General features: G+C 38.5%; 1 protein-coding gene across 2 annotated transcripts in view; it reads left to right on the top strand.

Annotated features, from left to right (window-relative positions):
• Nucleotides 1–27860, top strand: part of luzp2 (leucine zipper protein 2) — a 356171-nt gene that overhangs the window by 316880 nt on the left and 11431 nt on the right. For both annotated transcript variants that reach the window (XM_088089450.1, XM_042489187.2), the window contains 3 exons: nt 7723–7797; nt 8970–9137; nt 24012–24116. In XM_088089450.1, coding sequence (XP_087945576.1) covers nt 7723–7797; nt 8970–9137; nt 24012–24116 — 348 coding nt within the window. The remainder of the gene's footprint in view (nt 1–7722; nt 7798–8969; nt 9138–24011; nt 24117–27860) is intronic.

Raw genomic sequence — 27860 nt, 5'->3', positions numbered from 1 at the left:
CATCCTGTCCTTTTCAATCAAAGGAGGTATGTGGATAAATGATCTGGACAGCAGCGGATGAAACTGATACAGATTTATGCATAAGACCAGTAATACACAATTTATGGCTCGTGGACCAAATCCTGCTCCTGATGGTGGGCCCCCCAAAACCATTTTCTAATTCAAAATGAAAAAATTAGAGGCACCTGGTGGCTCAGTGGATAGAGCGGTGTCCCGTATACAGAGGTTGTATCCTCGCCACAGCGGCCGTGGGTTCGATTCCAGCCTCGACCCTTTGCAGCATGTCGCCCCCTCTCTCTCCTCCTTTTATGCTTAAACTGTCCTGTCCATTAAAGGCAATAAAAGCCCCCAAAAATAATCTTTAAATAAATAAATAAAAAATGAAGTGAGACACTGGGAATTGTTTTTGTACTTTTAGTATACATAAGGTGTCAGACTGCATAAAATAGCATGAAAATAGAGCTTGTTTATAAAAGAAAAAAAGTGCCATCAGAGGATCCCCCACACCTGCCGACAGAGGTCCTAGAAACATCCTAAAATCTCAGAAAACTTCTGAACTCTTTGTGTCCTAAAATCCAAGAAATGTCCTAAAATCCTAGAAAAATGCCAAATCCTAGAAATGTCCTAAGATCCTAGAAGCATTCTTAAATCCTAGAAACATCTTAAAATCCTGCAAATGTCCTAAAACCCAAGAAACATCCAAAAAGCTGAGTAATATCCTAAAATCCTGGAAATTTTCTTAAATCCTAGAAACATCCTTAAATCCCAGAAGTGCCCTAAAATCCTGAGACATGTATGAGGCCGCTGCGACTGGCCCTTGGCCGTCTGCGATTTTGGAAAAGTGTCCCCCGAGCAAAGCAGGTTGAGTGTCCCGGCTTTAGACCACAATTTAAAGTTGACATCATGTGTCGCCACAATTCAGTGGTCCTTCATATTACGGGAAATTTGTCTCCTTCTCACATACGTCTTCTGTTAGCACATTATAAACAGCTGCAAACAGGAAGCCCATCAGTATTGTTGCCCACCCGTACGTCCCCCGCCGCCCCTGATGTCTGAGATCGGAGGGCTTACGTAATATTTATTGGCATTTACTCGAACATGGACTGACCTTTCAGGCCTTGTTTGCGGTGTTAAAATGTCAGTCGACATGCCACGATGCCCTGTAATGTCGTTTTTTTAAATGTACATTTTGATCCTTCAGACCCATCATTCCTACAGCTGTGTCAGACATCAATGAATAAAAACGGCCTCAATCCTCACGGACTAAATGTTATGCTTTGAGCCCAACGCCTGAATATATTGTCCCTGGATGTCCTGTTCCTTGTTCTATTTCTAGCCTGTGAATGATGGATGCTTTGACTTGTTTGCTCGGTGTCACAGCTCGTAAATCGGCGTCTCTAAATTGCATCAGTCACTCACACAACACAACCTTATTGCTCAATGTCACCAAACATTTCATGTGGACCCCCAGAACATCATGGCCTTTAGTTATTTGCAGTTGAAAATGGATAAGGCAAATTTTCTCGTACTCTTCGTCTTTTAAAAACTGCGGGAGACGTCAGGGTTTTTTCTCTGAAGGAAAGGTCAGAGGGAAATGCACCATACCCCTCTGACCTCTCTGATCCCTCCTGCTATTCCTGAACTCATATGTATTCCACATATGCTGCGATCAAAAGCCCAGAGGAGGACGAGGGAGCAGGAAGTAGAGAAGAGTCACTCAAGATTCGGAAATGTCATCAGCCTCACAGGGAGATGTCAGTCAAGGCACCTTGACCGCGAGGCAGTTGAATTGGTTATGACGGCTGTTGTACCATATCAAAACGCATTTTGCAGCACAGTGTCACAGTATACAAAGACACAATAACCGTACAACACTGGACACAGAGCAAAATGAAGAAACCTAATTATGTTATCACAGGTTCGGCCACGAAAGAAAAAGACGTGTGAAACCCTAAAACACAGAAAAGGGGTTTTTTTTGACAAAATACAATAAACAGTCACCTCCCGATGGGTAGAGAACGGACAGTTTGTTTGAATTGCACTGATATGTGAAATCAGTATATTCCTGTTGTCATTTTCAGCCGTTACTGTATTGTTTAACCCTTTGTAACCTGGACAGACATTGCTTATCTTGTACTGCATTCAGACACCTTTCGCAAGTATTTAAAAACCTTGAACCTTAAGCAAAGGGGTTAACTTTATCTTGAAATCATGAAGGAAATGACAGTGAGCAACTTGGCTAGAAATATTTCTAATATTGCAAGAAATTAGCTGATGAAGACAATTATTTCTAAAACGCTAGGGAAAAAAAGTTCCAGAAATCTGTATATATGTATGTATATTTATTGTAAATTTATATTTAAAATTATGTTACAGAACTATTGTTTTTAAACCTTTTTTTTCAGTGTAATTTCCATGGTTATTTTTTATTTTATTTTATTTTTAATTTATTTTATTTTTGTTGTTGATTTGTTTTGCTTTGCTTTGCTTTGTGTTTTTTTTTTCTTTTTGCTTATTTTCAGGTTTTATTTTACTAATTTCTTTTTATTTTGGGGTAATTTCTTTTTAAGTTGCTAATTGCCTCTTCCTATGTTTTCGTAAGAAATTGAGCCATTTTGCTCAGGTTTTAAAGGGTTAAAGATATGTGTTTAAACATCTTGGTCTGTCCTGTTTGATATTTCTGCTGTGATTGCTATTTTATGTTCTGTGTTGCTTTGTCAGCATCTTTGATTAAGTTAAGAAGTGCGTACCAAACTGTATTCTATCCCCATGACTGAATCAATATTTGAGCAAATTTCTTTCAAAACCAGGGAAATAAGGCAATGGGCAACGTTGGATGAAATGACCCCAAGAATAGCAAAAAAAATAGGAAAAAGTACAAGAAAATGATTAAGTGAAAACAAAAATAAATAAGGAAATGGCTTGGGGGGAAAGTGCTTTTCAATTATTATTATTATTATTAACAAAAATAATAATGCAATTGACATTTTCAGATAATTTTCTAAATCTACTTATTTCTTGAAATTTCTTGTCAAGTTCCTCATTGCCTTTTTCTACAATGTTTTGGAAAGAAATCAATTTGCTCAGGGTTTAAAGGTTTAAATATTTAAATATGTGAAAGGCGTCTGAACACGGCACAAGAAAATGAATGTCAATACAGGTTTCAAAGGGTTAAACGTACGTTATATTTGGAATATTTTCTTTTCTTTTCTTTTAACAAAAGCAATTGTCTGACCAACGACAGTTTGGTCGAACAAAAGCATAATGACCAACCAACTAGCAAAAAGTCCAGTAAAAACTAAGCGGTGTTTGCTCGTTATTGTTTCATTTTATGAACATGACGTGGCGGTTTTCTTATTGTAAACAAACATTGTGATTCGGTCTTTAATGCAGGTTCACAAAATGAGGACTGACAGCTCCTACAGCGCCAGAGAGGCAGCCAGTATTGTCAGTATTTTCTTCAGTGGATGATTTTCCATTAATAGTCCGCCGATTTGAAGGACATCTTAAAAAGAGACCCAGCCCAGTGAATCCAAACTGTGCGGTCCCTGTACATAACTATAAACACTACACACAGGCAGGTTCCCCTTCACTTGCTCAGCCAAAACATTAAAAACTTCAGAGGAACTGACGGTGCCTTCCCCGCGTTTCCCTACGAGACAATATTTTTGGCAGAGGAGCCGTATTCAAGCCCTCACATCTTCTTCCCTCCGTCAGTCCACTTTTAAATTTACCCCTAAAGCTGTTTCTCCTCCATTTCTGAAAAAAAAACTGAAAAGAAAAATGACGGCTTGATGTAGCTGCATGCCTCGTCTAGCAGAGTGGCTAGTACCCCACTGACCCCACACCTCTATAATGGATTCAGCACGGAAATATGAAGCTTGAGACTTGGAGGCACTAACCCTGAAAGTCAGCATTTCTGGGTCAGTGGCCATGCGCCCGCAGTCCTCAGAGGACTATCCAGTGATGATGGTCTGTGTAATGGATGGTAATGACTCACTACTGTAATGTTACACATCAGCATGCGTGCAAACACACAGTCCTCAGATCCTTTAGAAGACCAGAAGAGCAGGATGCATTTGTTTTCTTTCTGTTTGTGAGGCTGGACTCATGAATCATGCAGCACTCTTCATAAACGCAGCACTTTACAGAGTTTCTTCTGAATCAGACACACAAACATACGCAGAAACATTTACGGCAGGGATACTCAACTTGTGGCCTGCGAGACAGATTTGGCCCCTTAAGTAGTTGCCCGGTGGCCCCTTAACTGTTTTTTTATTCACAATAAAAAAACGTGATTTACAGTGGGAAATGTTTTTGTACTTTTAGTATACATAAGGTGCCAAAATGCATAAAACAGCATCAAAATAGAGCTTGTTTATCAAAAAGTGCCAGTGCCAGTTCCTAGCTAAGCCCCTGAAATCCTAGAAATGTCCTAAAATCAGAAAAACGTCCCAAAATCCCAAAACATCCTAAAATCCTAGAAAAGTACTTAAATCCTAGTAGCATCCTAAAATCCCACAAACATCTGAAAATTCCTGAAATGTCCTAAAATCTTAGAAATGTTGTAAATCCTAGAAACATCCTAAAGCCCTTGAAACTCTGTAAAATCCTAGAAATGTCCTAAAATCAGAAAAATGTCCTAAAATCCCCAAACCACCCTAAAATATTAGAAAAGTCCTTAAATCTTAGAAACATCCTAAAATCCTAGATATGTGCAAAAGTCCTAGAAATGGCATAAAATCCTAGAAATGTCCTAAATCCCAAAAAAACATCCCAAAACCGTAGAAATGTCCTAAAATATGAGGAACATCCTAAGATCTTGGATCCATCCTAAAACCCCAGAAATGCCCTAAAATCCTATAAATGTCCTAATGTCCTAGAAATTTCGTAAAATCCTAGAAATGACCTAAAATCCTAAAAAAACATGTATGGAGCTGCTGCACCTGACGTCCCCAAGCAAAGCCAGTTGAGGATCCCAGATTTGCGGTTTAATTTCTATATTTTTTATTGGTGCCTTTTCTTTTTTTCTGAACATAGAGTCATATTAAAATGTCCATTTCTGTCACTTTAATGGCAAATTTCTCATAATATGTCAGAGACTCTTCAAAATTGGACTGTTTTATCAGCAACCTTCAACATCCCATTATGCTAGAAATCATTCAGAAGCGTATCAGTGAATACTTACGCCTTTCATTTGCCATTTTGCCACAAAGAGATTATATATAAGCCTTTGTGTTGATGATTAAAGAACTGTTCCTCAAACTTTATTACCTTTGGATTCCCTCCTGCGCGCAGCCCGACAGCTACAAATGACTTTGTGCGATTGTCCCGAACTCCCTGTAAATGGAAAAAAAAGATCTTTTGAGGGAAAGATTTGATACTTTGGCTTCTTTGAAAAGCCATAATGGTGAATGTTGCCCTGTCCTTGACTGTCACTGCATGACTCAATCTGTCAGGGAAAACTTTTACATCGTCACGTCCCCCTGTGGAGTGGTAGAAGTGACAGACATGTTCATCACCAGAATCACGGCTTTGCTGGCAGAGATTGAGATGAAAATGAGGTGAAAACTGCAAACATGCTGAGCATCCCTGAACTCACTGAGGTACCACACGAGTCCATAAAACTCAACAAAAGCCATCAATCAGCATCATCACCCATCTCTGAGATTTCCAACTCTTTATTCTCCAGAGAGTGTGGACGCTGCTTGTTTGGGTTCGTTGACCTTGGGTGTTTTCCGAATGCAGTTTTTCATTTTTGAGAGGCCAGTAAAAGACATCTAATAAAAGTTCATGGCTCAAAGTCCATCACTGAGGCCAGTTTTACACCGACTGCATGCAAATTATCCGATCCGAGGTTTCTTTTCTTCTTGCTGATGAGTTTATCAATAATAAAAGACTCCGTGGAGGGAGCTCTGTTGATCCTCACATGGGGTTATATTGGCTCATTTACCGACAAAAAAAGCTTATTTGTGTGTGTTGTTCAGCTGGAGGATTAAGCCGCAGCAATGATCTGCTCATTAAGGGCTTTGATGGTTCCAGGGGGTCTGCTCTTATAACTGTTGAGATTAAATCTTTCTTCTGTCTAAAGGACAGATGTGATCTTATGCTCATCTGGATCCTCGTACCCGCTGGATTCTGCACAGAGGCATCATGCAACAAAGCATTTCAGTACTTAAATCACACTGATAATGTAACATTATAAAGCAGTTACTGGTGGTTTATGACCCCTCACTGCTCTCCTGTTTAACCCTTTGATACCTGCAAAAATTGCCTTGATTTCTTTCAAAACATAGGAATAGGGCGACGAGCAGCTTAACAAGAAATGGCCCCAAAAATGTGCTTGAGTATTAAAAAGGTTAAAAGAAAATTACACAAACTTTTGCCCCAAAAAAATAGAAAAAAAGAGAGACAACAATAAAAACACACAAGAACAAAAATTGACCTCAAGAAATTGCTAAAAAAATATTTCATATGTTTGTTCTTCTGTGACATAATTTTCAATAAATTATTACGTGTATTATAAATATAGTGATCTAAATACTTCCCCTCATTTTTCAATGCTATCTTATAATAATACATTTAGAAACTCCACGATGCTGTGAGTAAAAATGTTAACCATTTGAAACCTCAGCAAATTTGCTTGATGTCTTTCAAAGATGTGAGCAACTTCACAACAAACTACCCAAAAATTAGCAAGTAATGTGTAAAAAGTTACAAGAAAATTACCTGAAATTAGCAATAAAAAAGGAAAAAAGAAAAGAACAAAAACAAGAATAAATAATTTAGAATTTAATAATAGTCATATTAATAATAATGATAATAATAATAATAATTAGAATTAGAATTGCAGCAACCAAATTTGAATTATATACTCATAATAATTAGAAATATAGTTTTCTTTATATTTCCCCCAGTTTTAAAGTAGTTTTGATTCTGTCTTTCTCCTTTTTCTACAATTTTTTTACATCATTTTTTTATCCCCCTTTTACTATTTTTTTGAATTTTGCAGGACAGTTCATGCCAAGTTGCTGATTACCTCTTTTCACATGTTGCTCATTATGTTTTTTTGTTTTTCAAACTTTTCAAAGGTTTAAAAGCTTGTGAAAGGTGTCTGAACATAGCACCAGAAAACTGATGTCAGTCCAGGTTTCAAATGGTTAAATTATTAAAAACAGTGCAAAAAATAAGACACACCATCAAATTAAATGATATTGAAATTTTGAATGTTTTCTTGCTGAATTGTCGAACTTGTATTTATAATTGTCGAACTTTTAGTCATTTTATTTATTTATTCATCCACCACAGGATTTGACATTCTTTCAGATGGCAAAATGTGCTTAAATCAAAAAAACACAGAATTCAGAAAAATATAAACCGAAAACAAGAAATATGGGAAAAATAAAATGGTATCATAATTTCATTGGGTCCTAAACACTCACTGGCCAAATGTTGATTAAATATGCAAGAGGCCACTGGATTTTCTCCACTCATCTGTTGTAAGTGTGTGCGTGCGTGCGTGTGAGGTATCATAATACAGACTTTCAAAAGTCAGGACAAAAGTGATGATCGGCATAATGATGAAGAGGAGTCTGACCCTTTGAGCTGCAGATTGCAGTTATTGATAGCGCTGTGGAGATGAGGAGGAGATAGAGAAATGCTTTGTGTGCACAGAACAAAGAGGACCGAGCTGATTCAAAAGTCATGTCTTTCTCTCTGCAGGGGCAGCAGCTAATGGACCTGGAGCACAAGTTAACCATCGCCAAGGAAGAACTGGAGAAAACAGCTCTGGATAAGGTAAATTAGACAGAAAAAGTGATGATTTTAATGAATGTTTTCTTTGTGTTATTATGAGGCTTTTGTATCATTTCTTTTATTTGTAGACTAAATAACTTTTAACCACAGTTGTCTCTCTGTATAAACCTGCAGAATCACTGAATCTGAAAAATAACATCTAAATAATGCAATGAATGAAGTGTGTGCAGTGATTTTGGTCTGCAAAACTGTATTTAGAGATCGGAGTTTGAGCATGTGGGTTTAAAAGTAACAGTAAAATAAATCCCCAAATAAACATTTTCAGGGCAAATGTCTTATTAAAGGGACAGTTCACCATAAAAGCAAAAATACATATTTTATGTATATAATATGTAAATATTAGTGCAGATTTAATTTTTTTAACTAAATGAGATAGCAGTGGATACAGTAGAAGTTCTGTAGAGAGAAAATAGTCCCTACTTGAAACTGCTCACAACCATGTCTGTGGATTATCCTGAGTAAGCGGGTCATGATTTCTGGAAAGAGACATTGCTGTTGAGTTTTTCAGATATACTATTTCGGCACTTTGAGCCTCACAAGTTGAGTACCATCTAGTCCCACTATATTCAGAGAAGGCAGACATCTCTACGGCCAAAATCTCCAACACTCTGCGACTCACACCAAAACGATCTAGACTGATTAATTGCACTGCAGGTAAGAGGAAAAATATGTATTTTTGATTTTCGGGTGAACTGTCCCTTTAAGAGGGATGTATTTTTAAAAATGCTTAGCACACAGCAGCTTTAATGTCTGAAGCATAATGTTATTTTTATATGTGGTTATTGACACCCTGTCACTGGGGGCAAGTTGGATGAGTTAAAAATGCACGGGCAGAAAAGTGCTGATTAGGAAAACAGGTAATTCTGGTGCTCAGCTCGAGAAAACTGACATCAGTGGCTGTTGTAAAATAATTAAACCCGTCATTCTGTCCATTATTATTATTGATTAAAAGTAAATGATCTTTTGAGCGTTCCCTCTCTTTTATGACTCTGGTGAGTTCCGCTTCATGTCTTGCCTAACGATGCCTCCTAGCTGTACTAAAGTCACTTTAAAGCATGGCCAATGGCTTTAATGCTTAAGTAAATTTCTCATGTGGGTGGACGGACGGAGGGACTCAGAAATCTGCCTGTGTGTGTAATTTTGTTTGGGGACAGGAGTCTCAGCTGAAGGCGCTGAAGGACACAGTTCACATCTGCTTCTCAGCTGTCCTGCACAACCAGCCCAGCAGCAGTCACAGATTTCCCACCTCCCCCACCCACTTGTTCAGATACTCATCACTCATCAACAGCTCCAGAGTCACCTTTCAGCAGCCACATGCCAAGGTAATTCAGTTTCCACGCACTTCACTCTGATTTAATGTTTATCCAAAAGAAGCCTTGGGTTTCTGTGAAAATCCAACCTTTTTGTGTTTCTCGAATCGGCCGAGTGATGTGCTCCGTGTGCCATATATCTGCCGGAGATGAGGTCTGCTGTCCTTGAACCACCAGCGTGTCTCACTGTAAGACAACATGAGCTCTGCAAAGATGTCACAGAGAAAAACATCCAGCATTTATATAAAGCCTTTATTGTTAATGTCATAGTGATAGTATGATAGTAAAAGGCTTTTTTATAATGCCTCTGCGTCCTCTATAGCTGTAGGAGGAGGCATTATGTTTTTTAGGTTGTCTGTGAATCTCACTCTCATGAACACAATCTCTCAAGAACGCCTTGAGAGATTTTTTTCAAATTTGGTGCAAACATCCCCTTTAACTCCACGTTGAAATAATTACATTTTGCTGGTCGTAGGTCAAAGGTTACTGTCTGTGTCATTCTTGTAAACATGATATCTCAAGAATACCTCTCGGTGATATATTGTGGGCATCCGGACTTGCTGCAGTTTCTTGAAGATGTTTTGCGTCTCATCTGAGTATCTTCTTCAGTCTTGACAGAGTAGATGGGAGTTGTAGTTCTTTCGTTCTCTCATAGCAGTCGAAGGGTGTTCATCGGACTCAGCAATGAACTGACGAGATTTTGGTGATCAGAGCTCAAGTTCAGTGTGACGTCGCATCCATCTCATTCTCGTGAACGTGATATTTCCGACACATCTTGAGGGAATTTCTTCAAATTTATGAATTAATTTTCAAAATAATAATCAAGGTCAGTGTGACCTCACAAAACATAATTTTGTCCATAACTCAATAATTCATGCGCTAATTACGACAAAAAGTAACACAAATGTCTAAGAGGACATAATGATAAAGTGATGACATTTTATATCCAAAAGGTCAAAGGTCAGTTTCACTGTGAAACCATTAAGCTCTGCAAAAAAAAAAAACGTTTTCTGGCCGCTATTTCACACCATATGGTAAGTTTCTGAATAAGTGACTCTAATTTTGGCTGCCCACCTTGAAGCTGTGCTGACTGCACAGATCGTCTGTGCTGGTGTGTGTGAAGCCTGCATGTTGTCACAGACATGGATGTAAACTGCAAGAGAAACTTGACTGGTGTGCAGAGGCATAAAACTATGATCTGTTAGTTTTAGTTATAATATAAAAAGTTCAAATATAATTTTCTTACAGTTGCAACAGTCTTGCATCTCTAATTTTTTATTTTAAAACAGTTCAAAAACCACTGAAAGCACATTTGCTCATCAAAAGGTAAAAAAAGATGTCTTTGATTTCCAGCTCTTGCAACCTCACACATATTTTTAAAACTAATTAGCCTTAGTAAAAATAAATAAATAAATCAGTGTGTCACTCTTTTTTTCTAATCAAAAACCCCATTGGGCAGATGGGAGATCTTTTTGTCATTTTACCATGTCATGCATTTGTGGTAACCAATTATCACAAAAATACACACCAGATATTACTGCATGTGAAAGAAATATATATTTCTGAGGTTACGTGCAATGGCTATTTGTGGACACATTACAGAGGTAAACAAAAAAAACAGCCACATCGGTTAAGAAGTTGGGATTTTTGCAATTTCATCCCACATTGTCAACTTGTGTTACACTCAGAAGTACACTAACTGGCATTTAAAACAGTCCCAAATTAAATTCCAGACGTGACTGCTACAATTATAGTTGCACTAACAACACTGTTATCTCACTGAGTAATAACGTTAGCAGTGAACACTGACTGCAGCTGTAATGTTAAAAAAGTCAAAGCAGCACATTTTGTGCCATGGATACGTGTCGTTGTGGTAATCACCGCTGATTGGAACATTTATATCTTTCTAAGGCAGCTTGAGACATCGTTGAGACGACGCCAGCTGAAGGCACAATGCATTCACGCAGACCTTTGATTTTACCAGGAGCATTACTGACGGCCCCTTTTCATCACAGACATTTTGACTTGTCATAGCAGCAGAAGCACTGGTGCAATTATCAGCATTAATAACAGCTCTGAGAGCCAGCATGAAGAATAATAAGGACCTGGAGCAGGTAAAGCTAGAGTATATAGTAACAGAGTGCACATTGGACAATATGGCCAAAAATGTTAAAATGATAAAAAAAAATAAAAAAAACTTTTTCATAATAAGATACATAAATCATTATTTCTTGAAAGTTTAAAAGCTGATTTTTGTTCCTGAGTGAAAGTTGAAGAAGGAAAACTGTTAAAGTATTATTTATTGGCAGAACTTGCAAGCATTAGCCAAACAGCAGAACATTTCACAAATCTGAGGTTGATTTAAAACAGTTGTATCCAAAATAATGTTATTAAATAAAAATCTAAAAATAATCTTAATCCTAATTCTGGTAGGCAGCGGGTCAAGTTCCTTTTGCAGACTCTAAAATAACACGTTTAGCATTAGATGAGTAAACTATACTCAGTGATTGTAGTATGTAACATTAAGAGGCAAATTAAATCATGGTGCGACAAAAACATACTATAAATAACTTAATGCGCTTGTTGAATGTTGCTGTAACGTTATAATGTTGTGCTTTAGTGGCGGTGAAAGGTCCGCTGGCTTCACATCTTCTTCTCCTGCTACTGCTTCTTCTCCTGTTTATAAAGATGGACAACATGACAGCTCTTTCAAAGTGTAACTTTTCAATCTGGATCGCCCCCTGGTGGCTGACTGCAGTATAGCTCATAAAGTTAGTTAGTTTGTTAGTGAATGGGACACAGACCAAACTAAAAACTCAAAGTATACGCCAAACAAATTTTTCCCAAAGGTGGTTTCTGTTACTGAAGGTAGTTCTCATCACCCTGGTGTTTGTTCATGTGTTTGTTTTTATGATAAGTTTGGTTTTAATGAGTTATTAAATTCTACAAAAAGGAGATTTACGCCATGATTGACAGCTGTGACAGCCAATCAGTAAGCTCGCATTCAGTGGGGCTGCTCACAACACGGACGGGTGTTTTGATGGGATCTTGACCCACCGCCGCTTTCACTACTGTGCAGACTCCGGCTCCAAATGACATGACCAGTGCAAGATGGCAGCCGTGTCTGAGATATTTTAGCTTCACTTAAGCAAAGCGGGGCTAAGTTTATTATATTATATACATACTAAGGTAAAGTCATGGGGTCTCGAGCTTTAGTCATTAGCTCAAGTGTCGCACATTATAAAACCACGTATTTAATTTTATTTCACAAAGTGTAAACAACACGTTGGCTTCAAACAGAAATGAAACATACAGCAAGAATAAATAAATAAATAAGAAATGGCACTTCAATATAAAAAGTCTGTGCCGGAAATTTACTATGTTTCAAAATAAAGTGTGTTTTCTCACAAAAAAACGTTCACAAGTCACTTGCGGTCGATTCAGAAACGACCTACCCACTTTTGGACCATGACCCACCAGTTGGGAACCACTGCTGTAGGTAATAGGATTGTAGGATGAGCAACATGGGCATTTAATATTATCTGAACGACACAGAGTTGAGGTATTTAAAAAAAAAAAAAAATCCCCCGCCACTCTGCCTCTAGCTCGTAATGTTGACTTTTCTCTCACAATACCTGGTCGATTTGATTGTCAGTGACACCAGTTTAAACACAGCAGTTACACTGTCTTAGGATGAAAATAAGATCAGTTTGTTTTGTAAAGCAGAAATGGAAAGCAGGTTGGATTTTGGGATTTGCCTCTGTAATGGAGTATAATTTTCCTTCTGACTTTCCGGATAAGATAAAGCAGGCTGCTGCTGTTTTCTGCCCCTCTCTGTGTAAACACTTTCAAATTGAAATTCATTTCACGCTGTGACTCCCAGCCCGGTGACATCATGGAAGGTAGTCCGCTGCCAAAATATTCACCTCACCACACATCAGAGCGCACATAATGCACTGTCTGAGATATGAATTTAAGCGTTAGCCCATTATTACCCCCTTTTCAAGTGGCTATTTGTCAATCTGATGCCCTGAGTATCACTCTCCAGAGAGAGGTAGCCCGCTAAATAATTACTACCAAATATAACAGTTGGGCAAACACGATTCAGAGGTTGTTGAGAATAATAACACGTCTAAATCAAGCAGCAGTCTGAGTAATTTATATCGCTCTTTATACTCCATGGTGCCGTAGCTTTGGAGGTAAAGCCCAATTACTTTAAGGCAATATGGGAGTTTTGGTATGTTGGAGTTAAAATGCGCTTTCTATGAAATTATTAACTCAATGTGACACAGGCTTTGTTTGGAGCCTCTCAAAGTCAAGGTCACAGTAGACTCAACTGAGGGCTCAGGATTTAATCCCTTTTAGGAGTAATAAAAAAAAGAAAAGGTGCCTGGCAAGAGAATTCATTGTGAAAATAGGATTATGCCCTCAATGTAGATTTTGCTTCTTGTTTTGCTGGTGGAACACTCTGACGTTTAGGACTCTATCCACGGCTGTAGCAAGAGGTTTTGTGAGGTCCAGGTTGTTTTTTTTTCGTTTAATGGAGCCCATTTACTGCATTTCTGGATGAGAAAATCAAAATGACACCTAAAAACACAAGCTGCAGGAGGCCAAATTTCCTTGAAGACTGCCCATTTAAGAAAAAACTATCTACAGTCTCCCTGGATACATTATATAATGAAATGTTTTGTTGGATACAATTTGTTGTATGTTCTGCACCATTGAACAAACTCAAATTTACTGGCATTTATTGATGCTCAGGTGTCATTGATGTGTATGTGAATGTCTGTCAGTAATAATGAATAGTAAACTTTACTTGTATAGCACTTTTTGTAACACAGTTCCAAAGTGCTTTACAGGACAATACAAAATTATATACAAAAATAAAAAAAGATTGCATACAAACACACATAGACATATATGTATGGTAACTGGTAAATACACTGTAAAACACTTTTCTCGTCTTTTCGAGCACCACCACCAAAGCACTTTCACAGACGTGTCACATTCACCCATTCACACACACATTTACACAGTGGTGGCAGAGGCTACCGTACAATGTCTGAGAATGGGCGCTCCGATGATGTGGTGATCAGGAACCAACCATCAGGAGCAATTTGAGGTTCAGGATCTTGCCCAAGGACACTTCGACATGTTGCCCGGAGGAGCTGGGAATCGAACCACTGACTTTCCAAGTGGAAAACGACCCACTCTACCTCTGAGCCACAGCCATACATACAGTATGTGCACACACAGATAAACACAAATATACAAATACATATATGCATCTACATACGTACATACATATAAACGTAATAATCAAAAATAGTCAAACAACAGATTCATTGTAAAAAAAAATGCCTTCCTGTAATCCATCCATGACTTTGTTGCCTAATCCTAACCATCGTCACAGTCCGCTGTAGTTGCCATGTGCTCATGTTGTGTAAACATAACGACCATGCAGCGTCATCCCATCATGTGCATTTGTTGACATTACGGTAAAGGATACATAAAACATCATAAGTAGACGCAGAAGGCGAGTTAGGATGAGAACATGTTGGTGTGCATGCCCAACACGACCTATTGCTGGCTGCAGCCATGCTCAAGTGTCAGGATTTTATTCAAGTCAACACCTTTATGTTCTTCAAATGCAACCAAGATTTACTGCAAACATTTCTACAAGTCTGTTTGTGACTCTATAGACCTATAAAAATAGAACTGAAACGCAGCAGAATATACACCTCACTTTTCTTTCTTGAAAATATACTTCATAGCACCTGCAGTTATTTTTTCCCTCTCCCCAGCAGTAATGTCAACCTAAATCAGAGTTGGGGATAGCTCTGATTTCTGAAAAGCAGTCGCTGCAGTCACTTTGAAATCATCAAGTCGGCCACAGCACCGCGGTGCCTTATCTGCCATGATCCTGGTGAGCAATTCTGTCTTAAAGAGGCTTTTCTCTCCTCAAAGCACTCACAGTTTAGACTGCGTCTCCTCCGTGGGTGCCTAAGTGATTTGACATGCCTTAGAGAATGTTTTTTTGTTTTCTTTATTTCTTATCGCGCAGCAGAACCACCAGCCCCACCAGTGTCACCACCGTCCCTCTGCTGTGGCATCATACAACACAATATAATTGACACTTTCAGTCCACGTTTAAACAGTTTTTAGTGTTGTGTGCAGCAAAAACGGATGATCTCATCTTCACAAAAGTGTATCTCCTGTCATCTTCCTTTCATCACTGCAGCTAAATAAATGCAAACACATGGGCAAAATAAGCATCTCATCAAATAAAAAAGACAAGTAAAGGAAACTCAAGGTGGGTGTAGGTTGATTTTTCTCATGCTAATGAAGTTTATACTTCCCACTTCATTAGCATACAAATAGCAGCACTCCACTTGTGAGCAGTTGCTAGCTCCATTATCTCCTGTAGCCGCCGTACACTTTGACAGGCTGCCTGATAAATCGGAGCACGCCCTCACTGTAAAGATTACTGGGGTGCTCCATCTGTCCACTCTGCCTGTGCATGTGGAGGTGGGTCAAATCTCATTTAAATCACTGCCAAATTTATCTCAAATTAAGTAGTAAAAAACAACACACAATAGCACTTAGCGCGCATAAAAGAGCCAAACAGCCCACAGCTGAGAAGTTGGGTAATAATCCACTGACAAAGAGGCAAATGTCGAGAACTTGGCTCTGTGATAAGCATGTAGTTCTCCTCATTACGCTCATTAACAGCATGAAAGCACTCAGTAGTCTTATTATAACATCCTTTATCCCTGTTACTGTTGTAGAATTTGAACCTGACATCTTAGTGGGTGATACTCAACTTACAGCCTGCAGGCCAAATCTGATAGGGTGCCTCCCGCCATGTGCCAAACTCCGAGAAACATCCTAAAATCCTTCAAGTGCCCAAAAGTTCTAGAAATGTCCCAAAACCTAGAAATGTCCTAAATATTGGAAATGTCCTAAAATCCTAGAAACAGTCTAAAATCAGAGAAATGTCCTAAAATTCCAGAAATGTCCCAAAATCCTAGAAATGTCAGAGAAACATTCTAAAATCTGAGAAATGTCTTGAAATTCCTGAAATGTCTTGAAATATCTGAAATGTCCCAAATCCTAGGAAGGTCCTAAGATCCTAGAAACATGTATGGGTCTGGCCCCTGGCCTCCTGTTATTGTGCAAAAGTGGCCCTCATACAGTATCCCTGTCTTAGTTACTGTTGTGCAGTTTGGAACCTGACAGCTGAAATTAGACATTTCTAAAATTGCATGGCTAATTATATGGTAATTATTGTTGATGATCATAAGGTGATTATTTGTGCACGCAGCAGGGTTCGATGGCACCAGTGAACAAAAAAAATTGCTCCATAGAGACATACGGAGGAAGCATTTATGCACTAACTGGATGATAAAACATACATCTGAGTTTCACAAGGACACATTACTAAAACCTGCTTTGTGTTGCTGAAATCCAAAGTGGGTAAGTGCAGGGATGTTTGTCCAAGCACTCACTGACACCACTTTGAGCCTGTAGTTTGAGTTAACATAATGGGCCTTAAGCTCTGGTAGAAGCCACAGATAAGACTCTCACAGACCTTGCCCCTCACACACACACACACACACACACACACACACACACACAAAGCTGTTTTTGCTGGTAAAAGATTCATTAGTGTGAGGATGCAGAGATCAGCAAGATTGGAGTGGAAGTTGCTTCATATTTAACAGTCTCGGGGAGAGAGCCAAGTCTTGTGGTCCGATAGCATGCAATTTTCATCAAAGTAATGGGAGATGATGTCTTAGATGCTCGCAGCACTGTGCCGGAGGAGAAATCAGGCATTTCATTGCCCTGCTCTCAGCACTTACTATTTACTTTTATGATTGTTTCCTTGTCTATATAAATCGATGGGATATTCATCTCTGCCACGCGCGGAGGCGGTCGTAGGTGGTTGACAGTGCAAAAAAAAAAAAAAAAAGGGGCTTAAAGATATTCATCAGCTGAATTTGGATGGTAGGATTACATTTGCATCATGCAACAAAAATGATAATGCTTACTAAGAAGTTTACTAAAATAATCCTTTCTAATATACATATACTTCTTTAATCTTCTTAGACATTAAACTTTCACGCTCTTTCAGTTAAAAGTACAATGTGGAGTTCAGATAAGAAACATCTTTGTATTTCAAGAACCCATTATTCATTATATCTCTTTTTTTTTCTTTTACAAGACTACAATTATGCAGAACATTTCTGACGATAAATGCTCTCATTTTTTTGACTGGCCTCATGTAGGGCCCAATGATTTCAGTAAAGTAGAAAACATGGATGGAATCGCAAAATGTGAAAATAAAAATGTAATAAACTATTCATATGAAGTCATACATCTGTGATCAGACACCTGTAGGCACAGACTACCAAAACTACACAAATGCTTATTGTTTATGCTGTTTATGACAATTCCACGCAATCAAATTGGGAAAATGGCCATTTGAATACCGAAAAGGCTAAGATGTAAAGGAGACAGAGAGAGAAAGCAGCAGATGTGGAACAAAAACCTTCATCGATGTCAAATTTTAACGTTAAAACATTGTGTTCAACATGACTCGAGTCATGGATCAGGATAAAAAAGTTAAAACGTATTTCTTATGGTTGTACTTATGCAGACAAAATAGCGTGCTAAATGCCCTCCCTCCTCTATTGCTGTGCTGTAAAATGTTGCTGCTTCTGACGGATGCTGTCATAAGTCAGGAAATAATGCATGAAGCGTTCGCCCAAAAGCGGTCACTTCCTCAAGTAAAGCCAATTCCACTGAACCTGCCCAAAAAGATGTTGTTTCAGCTGACAAAGTAAGAATGGAGTCTGACAGTGACAGGTTAAGATTGCTTGTGTTCATCTTGCTTTTTGCTCTCAAGAGACCACTTTTGACCCAGTTAGGGAAGGTACGATTATATGTACCAGGCTGGTGCAGAAGACTGGCTGCAGAAGACATACAGAGTTACTTTTGGAGAGATATCTGCCGTGCAAACTCAGTTTCTCTTTCACTGCTTGGCGGTTTTTGAACAATATGTGGAGAATGCAGGAAAAAATACAGTAATTTATTTGCTTTTGTGTTCTGTTATTTCAAAATGATTGTGTCTGGGGAAAAAAAGAAATGATTGTAGGAAAAGTCAAAGATGTAAATTTCCTGCACTGCTTGTAAATGTCGACATATTTCAGATAAAACGTCAATTGACAGGTTGGCCTTTCTTGTGTTGAATTTTGGTCTCAACGCCTACGTGAGCCACTGGCTCATAGGTCAGCAGTACAGTTAGCTTGTACAGACTGTTCCGAGTACGAGCATCCTGCAGACTTCTGGACTTTCTGATTGGCTTGTTGGTGGAATAGAGAGAAGCTTGTGCCTCATTGTGGGTGAAAACTTGAACTGACCCCAAAAAATGTGAATATTCTCTTCGCAGGAGGGTCAAGCAAGAGGCCCTTGCTGTGAATCAGGGCACTTAACAGGAGAAATTATCCACCACAGTCAGATATTATCTTCTCCAAACTAGACTGTGAGTGAGCCTGCAGGCGAGGTTATGAACTTTTTTTTGCTGTGTGGATGCCGAATTTGGAAACATTTCTGTCAGACAATAACTGTAGCAATGCCATTCTCAATAATACCTATCTAATGACAACCAAGATCTAATTAATTTCTGTATACACGATATGTTGTCAACCGAGTGCGCCACATATTGCAACTTTGTCAGTGTGCTTCCACGTCTACATGTTAAAAAATATGTATCCTGCTGTGTCTGTTGTTGATGTTCTGGGACGCCCACCAGCACGTCAACAAAAGCACATGGTTCGGTTTAGAGAAAAACATCTTGATTTGGCTTTACATTCATACCTGGAGTGATCAGCGGGCTCATAGGTGAAAGTCTGCATTTTGTTGGACCCATCCACCACCCCTCTTGTCTGCCCCAAAGGGACCTTCCAGGCAGAGCTTAAATATCCTGGATGCGGCTGCTGCCATCTTGTGCTGGTGAAGTCGTTTGGAGCTGGAGTCCGTGCAGTAACGATATCCGCAGGGGAGTCCCTGCAAAAACACGGTCCGACCAATCGTGAGATGCCCCATTAAATGCGAGCGCACAGATTGGCTGTCACAGCTCTGAGTCATGGTGGAAAATCCCCTAATGTAGAATTGAAAACCTCATTAAAACCAAACTTATCATAAAAACTACCTGCAGTAACAGAAACCATCTTTGGAAAAAAAATTATTTTGTGTGTACTTTTAGTTTTCAGTTTGGCCTATGTCCCATTTACTAACATAGAGGGGCGGGCTTTATGACCTATACTGCAGTCAGACACCAGGGGGCGATCGAGATTGAAAAGCTACACTATCATGTATCATGTTGTCCATCTTCATACGCAGTCTAGGCTCCAACCTGATGCTGCCCAGCAGGTATCATACAGCTGCACCAGGTGCCATCCTGCCTTGTTACAAACTGTTGCTGCCCGTCTACGTATCATACTGCCACACAGTGGTGAACAGAGTACAAATACTTGTGGTGTAACACATTGTTGTGTGTTGTCACAATACATTATCAGGACCCGATGACTAAAACAAACCACTGAATGCACTGACTTGATTTTTGAATCTGTAGAATGCAAAGCTTATTAAATATTCTGCAGAGACAATTTTTTTCAAGTTTGTGTGCGGTAAACAAAGCAAATATTTAAAACGATATAAGTCATTCTTCATCTTAAAAAACTTAAAAAATGTCAGTCGCTCTGATGCCAGTATAGAGAATTATAGCAAGTGGAAATAAATACCAGCACAATTATATAAAATAGAAATAGAAATGCAGCAATAGTAGACAATTAGCACTTGTATGTAAGCTTTGAAAATAAAGTATATATTATGTAATATGCTGAGTATATATGTGTAAAAAAAAATAAATGAAAGAAAATCTAGTAATAGACAATTAGCACTTACATGTGAATATTAACATTATAATATGGTTAAGTGTGAGTGTGTAAAATATAAAACTGTGCCATATGCTACAATTCAATGTATAAAACTAGTATCTAAGTTAAGAAATATATATATATATAAAGGTGTGTGCAACACTACAATGAACAACAGAGATATCCATGAGTAAGAATAACAATAAGATATAAACAATAGATACAATATGTGTCGCATGTTAAATAAAGCCTACATTCAAGAGTTAGAGGAATATTGCAGATTTAAATAATTGCACAGATAAATGCTATAGTTGAAATATTGCACCGAATATTGCAGTAAAGACAGTGATATAAAGAATTATTGCACCTTAAAATCCCTACTGCACATTGTAAGTGTAATAAATTAGTTATGGAATTATAACTGTAGATGTGTGTATTCGGTCCAAGTGTCAGTCTATTGACTCAGTGTGTCAGAAACTCTGAGGGAGGTGTTGTAAAGTTTGATGGCCACACGTAGAAATGACTTCCTGTGATGCTCTGCGGTGCATCTCGGGGGAAACAGTCTGTCGCTGAATGTGCTCCTGAGACTGACCAGCACATCGTGGAGTGGGTGGGAGACACCGGCCAAGATGATGCTTATCTTTGGCTGCACAACTTGATCACAGTTTTGAAAGAAAACAAGTCCCCCGCTGACTTTAAAGCAAATGTAACGAGTACCGAGAGCCTTTATAGAAATGTAGTCAAAAGTGCAATATTTGTCTTTCAAATGTAGTGGAGTCAAAGTAATAAGTTTCCAAAAAATTAAAAAATAATCAAGTAGAGATACTTTAAAACTGTGCCTACGTAAATGTACTTGTTAAGGATCACCACTGCTGCCATAACATCGCAAAATGTTCCATCTGGTCATGTTAATAAAATAAAAAAACAAAACAAAACTGACCTCACCCCTCCTGCAGAGGTGGCTTTTGGTATCTGACGGCAAAATCACTGAAAAAGTGACATTATTTGACGATTTTGGGATGAGAACAGGCTGGTATGTGATGGACACACAACAACCGGCGCTGAGTTACTCCTCTGCCGTAAACAAGAAACCGTGAATGAAATGAAATTATCGAGCTGCATACCGCCATGACCCTTTTAACCACAGACTTTTCTGGTGAAGTCATGGTTTGAATATATTCTATAAAATATAAGTGATTATATCTTAATGCCAGCAAGCGCACATAGTTCATAGTTCAGAAACATTACGCCAAGCAGGCTACAAATTTGATTTCAAGCCATGTTAAGAGTTTATTCAAACAATAAGAAACACACACACAAACTCAGGACTCTACTGACTGTATCCAAAACTTCACTCATCAGTATTCCAATAATGTCGAGTATGTGCTGGAGAAAGAGTTCACAGAAGCGTCACATGTAAGCCTCCTGAAATCTATAGTTTTTATTTACTATTTTTTGGCCTCTAGCATTTCTTACACCACCAACCTCGCCAGAGTCCCGCGTCTTCATACGGACATCATTTCAGGTGGTAGTGATATAGATCGCTCTGCATACTCCAGGGAGGACCTTTTCATCTCGGGCTGTCCATCTTGTTTTCCTGCTGCTGCCTTGACATTGCTTTGGCTGTTTCTGCAGTGGGTCACTTCACTGAAGCCTCATTGTCCATCATATGCAGCTCTCACAGTCGTAAATTGAAGGTCTACCTCCCAGATTTATGCTTAGTTTCCAGTCAGAGCTGACCTGTGTGTGTTTTTACAGACATTAAAGGTCCAGTGTGTAGGATTTAGGGTGATGTATTGACAGAAATGGAATATAATATGATGTCTTTAGTGTATAATAAGCTAAAAGTAAGAATTATTGTGTTTATGTTATGTTAGAATGAGCCATTTATATCTACATAGGTAGTGGGCCCTAATTTATCGAGATCGCATGTTGCACAGAAATGTTTCTACAGTAACCCAGAACGGACAAACAAAACGCTGGCTGTAGATTTACGTTTTCACATCAGCCACTATAGTTAGCAGTCCATCCACGATGAGAACGGGTATAACTGTTATAGATAATTGTTCTCTCAATATTGATCAAAATAATCATGATTGCAAAAAAAGTCTGATTAGGATGGGAGGGAAGGGTAGCAGAAGGGTCAAGCACACGCAGGACTTTTAACCCAGGAGGCCGGTGTTCATCCAAAAGTCAACTTTATTTTTGTCTAAACAGTTGTAAACATAGTAATTTTAACCCAAACCACGATCAGTTTTCTTAACCTAACCAAGTAGTTTTGTTGCCTAAACCCAAAGTAGTTTTGATGGTGAAGCCTGCATTTCTATAAGGCCGGACAAAACACACTTATTTATTTATATATTTAACTAGTACAGGGGGTCTTTTTGCACTTTACTCTATTAATTCAGGTTGTGCATACTGTGCATTTCTTACAGTAATACATTTATTACCTTTTTTTTAATTTATTACAAACACCAAATGGTTTTTAATTTGCACTTTAATACCCATTCAATGGCTCTTTTAGTCTTTTTTTTTATATGTGTGTATATATATATATATATATATATATATATATATATATATATATATATATATATATATATATATATATATATATATATATAGCCTTTTAATATTATATACGTCTTTTATCGTCTGTTGTGTTTTTTTTCTCTTCTGTTTTTATGTCTGTACAACAAGGTACTGAGCTGCTGGAAACCTGAATGTCTCTATGGGATTAATAACGTTGCTGTTTATCTATCCTTGTCAGACAAAGGTTTATTTTGAAAGACACTGTAGGATGTTAGAAGCATATATTGACATGAAAGAGGGACGTGTCCAAAACGGGCCCGAGAGATGTGCAGAGAGCTTCGTAGTTTGACGCGCAGGACTCCGATCAAGATGCTGTATTTGACGATTCGCTCGGTCAGTCCAGCCGCTTTACTCCAGACTGAAACATCTCTACAAATATTTGATGGATTGCCGTGACATTTTTGCGAGACATTCATGTCCCCCTCAGGATGAATTGTAACCGCTTTGATTAAACCCTGAGTCTTCATTTAGCAGCATCATTAGGAGAGATCCCTAATTTGTCCAGTAGTTTTGCAGTTTACCAAACCCTTGCAGAAGTAATGATATTCCTATCGTCCGCAGCTTTATTTTGTCACATTTTACACTCTTTTCTACACTGAGATGGTGAACGAAGTAAAGAAGAAGAAGCACTTTATTGAATTTGCAAACTCCCCGTGGTGCACAATATGCATTAATAAATAATGTAAAAAATTTAAAAGGTAGTCACTATGTAAAGATTATACCTGCTAAACTTCCCTTGTGAGAAGGTTAGCGTGCTGACGTTGGCTGCTGTGCCTCACAGAGCCGCTGACACGGATTTCGACTTTTGTTATAAATATAGCTGACAAAACATAACTCCATGGTCACCACTCATCATCGCCACCATCACTTTTAGTTTTAATGAGAATTGTTTTGCATATTTAAGCCTGCTTTGTGATCCAGAGTTTAGAAACAGCTGGTGTGGATGTGGAGTCCGAACTCTAACTGCAGTTGTTCAAATTGGAAAAACTATTTGTGCAGAAATATTAAATATTAAGAACAGTTTTTGATCTCGGTCCTGGATATGTGACGGTTGAATATTACTGGCTTCACCTCCAAGCCTTGGCATTTCAATAATTCTCTTTTTAGTTCGTCAGCACTCTGTTTCTTTTGCCCTTTCTGCTGCCTCCTCTGAAATAGTCATACCAGCCATGATTTATTTACTACAAATAAATAATCTGAATTAGTTTAAATGAACAAGTACGAATTAAACAGAGACAAACCTTTGAGTTAGAACTGTTTGTTTTTAAGGAACGGAGAGACACTGCTGCATCAACAAGACATTTATACAATTTATATTTAACCCCAAGTTGAAATGTCCTTTTTTTTCCAACAGGATATCTCTAAAGTTCAGAGAATTGTCACAGCCAGTAAATCACCCGTGAACATCGGAGTAATGAGGAGAGAGAGCGGCGGAGTGAAAGACTGCCAGATGGAAAAGGTGAGCCTTTAGAGTGGCCTGTGTGACCCGAGAGTCTGTATCCACGAGGTTCATCTGTTCACTGAGTTCATGCTCAAATCACACGAGTCACATTTACACCGAGTTTCTTTATCAGGTTCATTAACGGGAACATTTTAGAGCTGCAACAAGTTTCAGCTTGATGACACAGTCTTAAGTTTTCATCAAGTTTCACTCATATTGATTATTGAATAAAAACCCACTATCGCAGCGACTAAGGCTGAAATGATTAGTTATCTAATTGATTAGTTATCCACAGTCAATGTACCCATCTATAATGCTTAATAAACAACCCAGTCGGCAGAATAAATGTTTGCATTTAAGTTCCTACAAAACACAGATATGTGTCATTCGACACGTTCGGTCTCCAAACTCGTCACGTGGTGCCACTCTGTCAGTTAACTTCTGCTTCTACTTATTACGTTTAGGTATCCGTCTGCGTCAGCTGTTTAAGATAAGATAAGATAATCTTTTTATTAGTCCCGCACTGGGGAAATTCACAATATTACAGCAGCTATGAGGTGCGAAGAAGTATAACATAACATAATAACATATAACATAAATAAACTAAAATTACAATGTGCCAACAAAAATGGTCTAGAAAAAAAAATTATGCTCCGGGATACAGATACTCAACAAATGCACAATGTATGGAGCGTGTAAAGTGCCCCAGAGAATGATTACACTTTAAAAATGTTGTGGAGCTGAAATGATTAATTGGTACGTCAAGAGAAAATGGGATATATTAATAATCTATTACTTGTTTCACCCTTTAGAACCTGGATTGACACAAGTTTTGTTGTGCTGCATTTAGACGCCTTTTAAAATCATCGAAATATGGAAACTGAGAAAGCTGGTTTCTCCTGAAAATATTGGAAAAAGACAATGAGCAACTTGGCAAGAAATGCCTGAGTAATTGCAAATATAGTGTCAAAATATAGAAAACAATATATATAAAGTTTCATTTAAGCACATTCTTAAGGTCATTTTCTTGTCTCTTTTTGTTTTTTACTCTTTGCTTATTTTCAGGTAATTATTTTTTACTTTTTGCTATCTTCTTACAAATTTTTGTGCCATATTTTGTAAGTTGCTTATTGCCATCTTGGATATTTTTAAAAGAAATCAAGTCAGTTCAGGTTTCAAACGGTTAAGTAAACTATCAAAAATTCTTGACTTTTTGAAGGCTTCTTCTCTCTTTGCTTTGTCTTTGCAAGACGAATATCCCCGGGTTTTGGACTGTTTTTTAGACAAAACAAGTAATTCAAAGACATCACCTGGGGTCGTGAGAACTCAGTTATTTCTGCAAAATCATGACACATTAATCAATAATGAACATAATTGTTTGCCATGGCCTTAAATCTCAATCACAACGATTCCAGCACGTTGCCGCTGCAGGGTCAGCACTGTAGAGAAGTGAAGAATACATTTGCACATTCACACCAACTTCAAAGAGCTTTTGACTCACAGCTGCGCTCGGGCCGTGCAAACATACACCGAGTTTTACACTGAGGAGCTTCATTGGAACATTTGAGGGAGCTGAGTGCTCTGCTGGCACTTTGAAAGCAGTTATTGAGGGAGCAAAGAGAGGAGCAGTCACTGACCTCTTCTATTCAGATTTTTTTGGAGGGCTTTGCTGCGTTACAGTCACAGACTTGCTTCTCCAAGATCAAGGCAACTGTGAGCAGTCAGTTATCAGGACAGTTTCGAATGACTATCTCCAACCCTGTCAAAACCAACAGGATATGAGGAAAGCAGGCGAGGCGAGCTGGATCCATAAGGAGTTTTGACAAGTGGCTATCAAGAGCTATTACAGATATAAGTTGATGGAGCGCTGGAGACGGGGGGGTACTGAGGGGTGCCACCCAGTGAGGAAATTACCCTCTGTGGAAACTGTGTCAAAGAGATTGTTCTTTAATGAAATTGTGCCAAAGACAATGTTCACTGGTGTCCCGTAATTGATTATATAATTTTGGCAGGGTTGTGAAAAATCCTGCAGCGAGAGACAGAAACATTGTGATACAGATAAGAGGAGACATATTTGAAACAGAGACTCCGATATTGTGTTTGCTTGTGAACACCGTCACATCTCCCCCGGTCCTCCTCCCCCTGCAGGAGGGAGGAAATGAGGAGAGACAGTTTGTATCAGCGCGTAGAGCTTGCAGTCTGTGTTTCAGTGTTAAAATGAAATGTGAGAGGTTTGCTGCACTCTTCCAATGATTTGCTTTTTATTGACAGACCAGGGTTTCCTCTACCAGTATATCTGATGGTGGCCCACCCCGAAGATCATTCAGTCATTTATATTATTTAGAATAATCCATTTTATAGATATTAAATGATAAACTTGACGTTAAGCCCGTTCTTATTCAAAAATCGCCACTTTTGCAGCACTTTCAGCATGAGATCCCAATGCCAAAAGGCACCTTTCGTATTTGCATGATACATCGGACAACGTCAGGTGAGCATGCGGCCAGACAGAACCGGTTGCGTTGTTATTTCACGCCGGTGGATGGCGGGACAAAAACTATAGCATCCACATGATACGTGGCAGGATGGCATCCAATTGAAACAGTGCTAGTAATGACTTCGTATAAGCAGCACGAGGGTGCCTATAGGGCAGGAGGGGTGTTGGGTCGGTCCACTTGACCTCGGACTTTCATCCGGAAGTCCAGTGTTTGCCTCCTTCCCCTGATCCTAACCACCTGCAGCATGTGCGTTTGTTGACGTCGCGCCGTTGTCACATAACCACGTGCAGCGTCGTCCCACCATGTGCTTTTGTTGACATCTCAGTAGCTCCAGAACATCAACACGGATGCAGAAGGATACCAGGAGCGTAATATGCAACATGCAACGACTTTAAATTTCACCAGACCTTTGGGAACGGTGGACCCAGTAGGACAAAAGTTGCTAATCTGTGCATCCATGGAAACCTTTAAACCTGAGCGCGTTGGTTTGAAATTTATTTTTAAAACATGGGTAAAAAGGCACTAAACAACTTGGAGAGATGCCCCACAAGCTGCAGTAAATTAGGAAAAGGTGAAAATGACTTAGAAATTAATTTTACAAAAGAGAGAGATTGAGATTGTTAGACATTAATACTAATAATTTTTTTTTTGAAAAGGGAAAATGTCCAGAAAATTATATTTATGATTGGTGTCATTATTTGTAACTATTTATTCATATATTTAGTTATTTATTTTTATTTATTTATTTATTTATTTTCAAAATGTCTGTTTTTCTTTTTGGGGGGTAAATTTCACGTATTTTTCTTCTTTTAACTTGTAACTTATTCTCGTGTTTTTGAAAGACATAAAGGCAGTTTGCTCAGGTTTCAAAAGTTAAAGAAATCCCATTTAATAGTAAAAAAAAAAATACTTTTGCCTTCATTATGGTTCCAAAACAGTTGATCCAGGTGAAATGCTGCAGACGTCAGCTGTTTGAAATACATATTTAATTTAAATGCATTAGGGTGGAGGTTGTGTCAGGATGGTGACACATTCAGGCGTTCACCTTCATTCGACACTTATCCCAAATGCAGTTTAAGGCATCCAAATATCCTTGCGAACAGCAGGTGCTTCGAGCAAGTAATTCACAATTTCTCTAAGAAGATTAGAGAGGAGTCGTTAATGGACTTTGTAGTGGCCGCTTTTACGGTTCTTGCTGTTCAAAGTTGCGGTTTGGCCGTAACAATTTGCAGGAATTTTATAAGGAAAAGCAAAATTATTACCG

This window comes from Plectropomus leopardus, chromosome 1, assembly GCF_026936395.1.
Source record: "Plectropomus leopardus strain MGB_pleo_1.0 chromosome 1, ASM2693639v1, whole genome shotgun sequence".
NCBI lineage: Eukaryota > Metazoa > Chordata > Actinopteri > Perciformes > Serranidae > Plectropomus > Plectropomus leopardus.
Note: the sequence above shows the minus strand (reverse complement) of the source record. Positions and strands in the feature narration are given on the sequence as shown.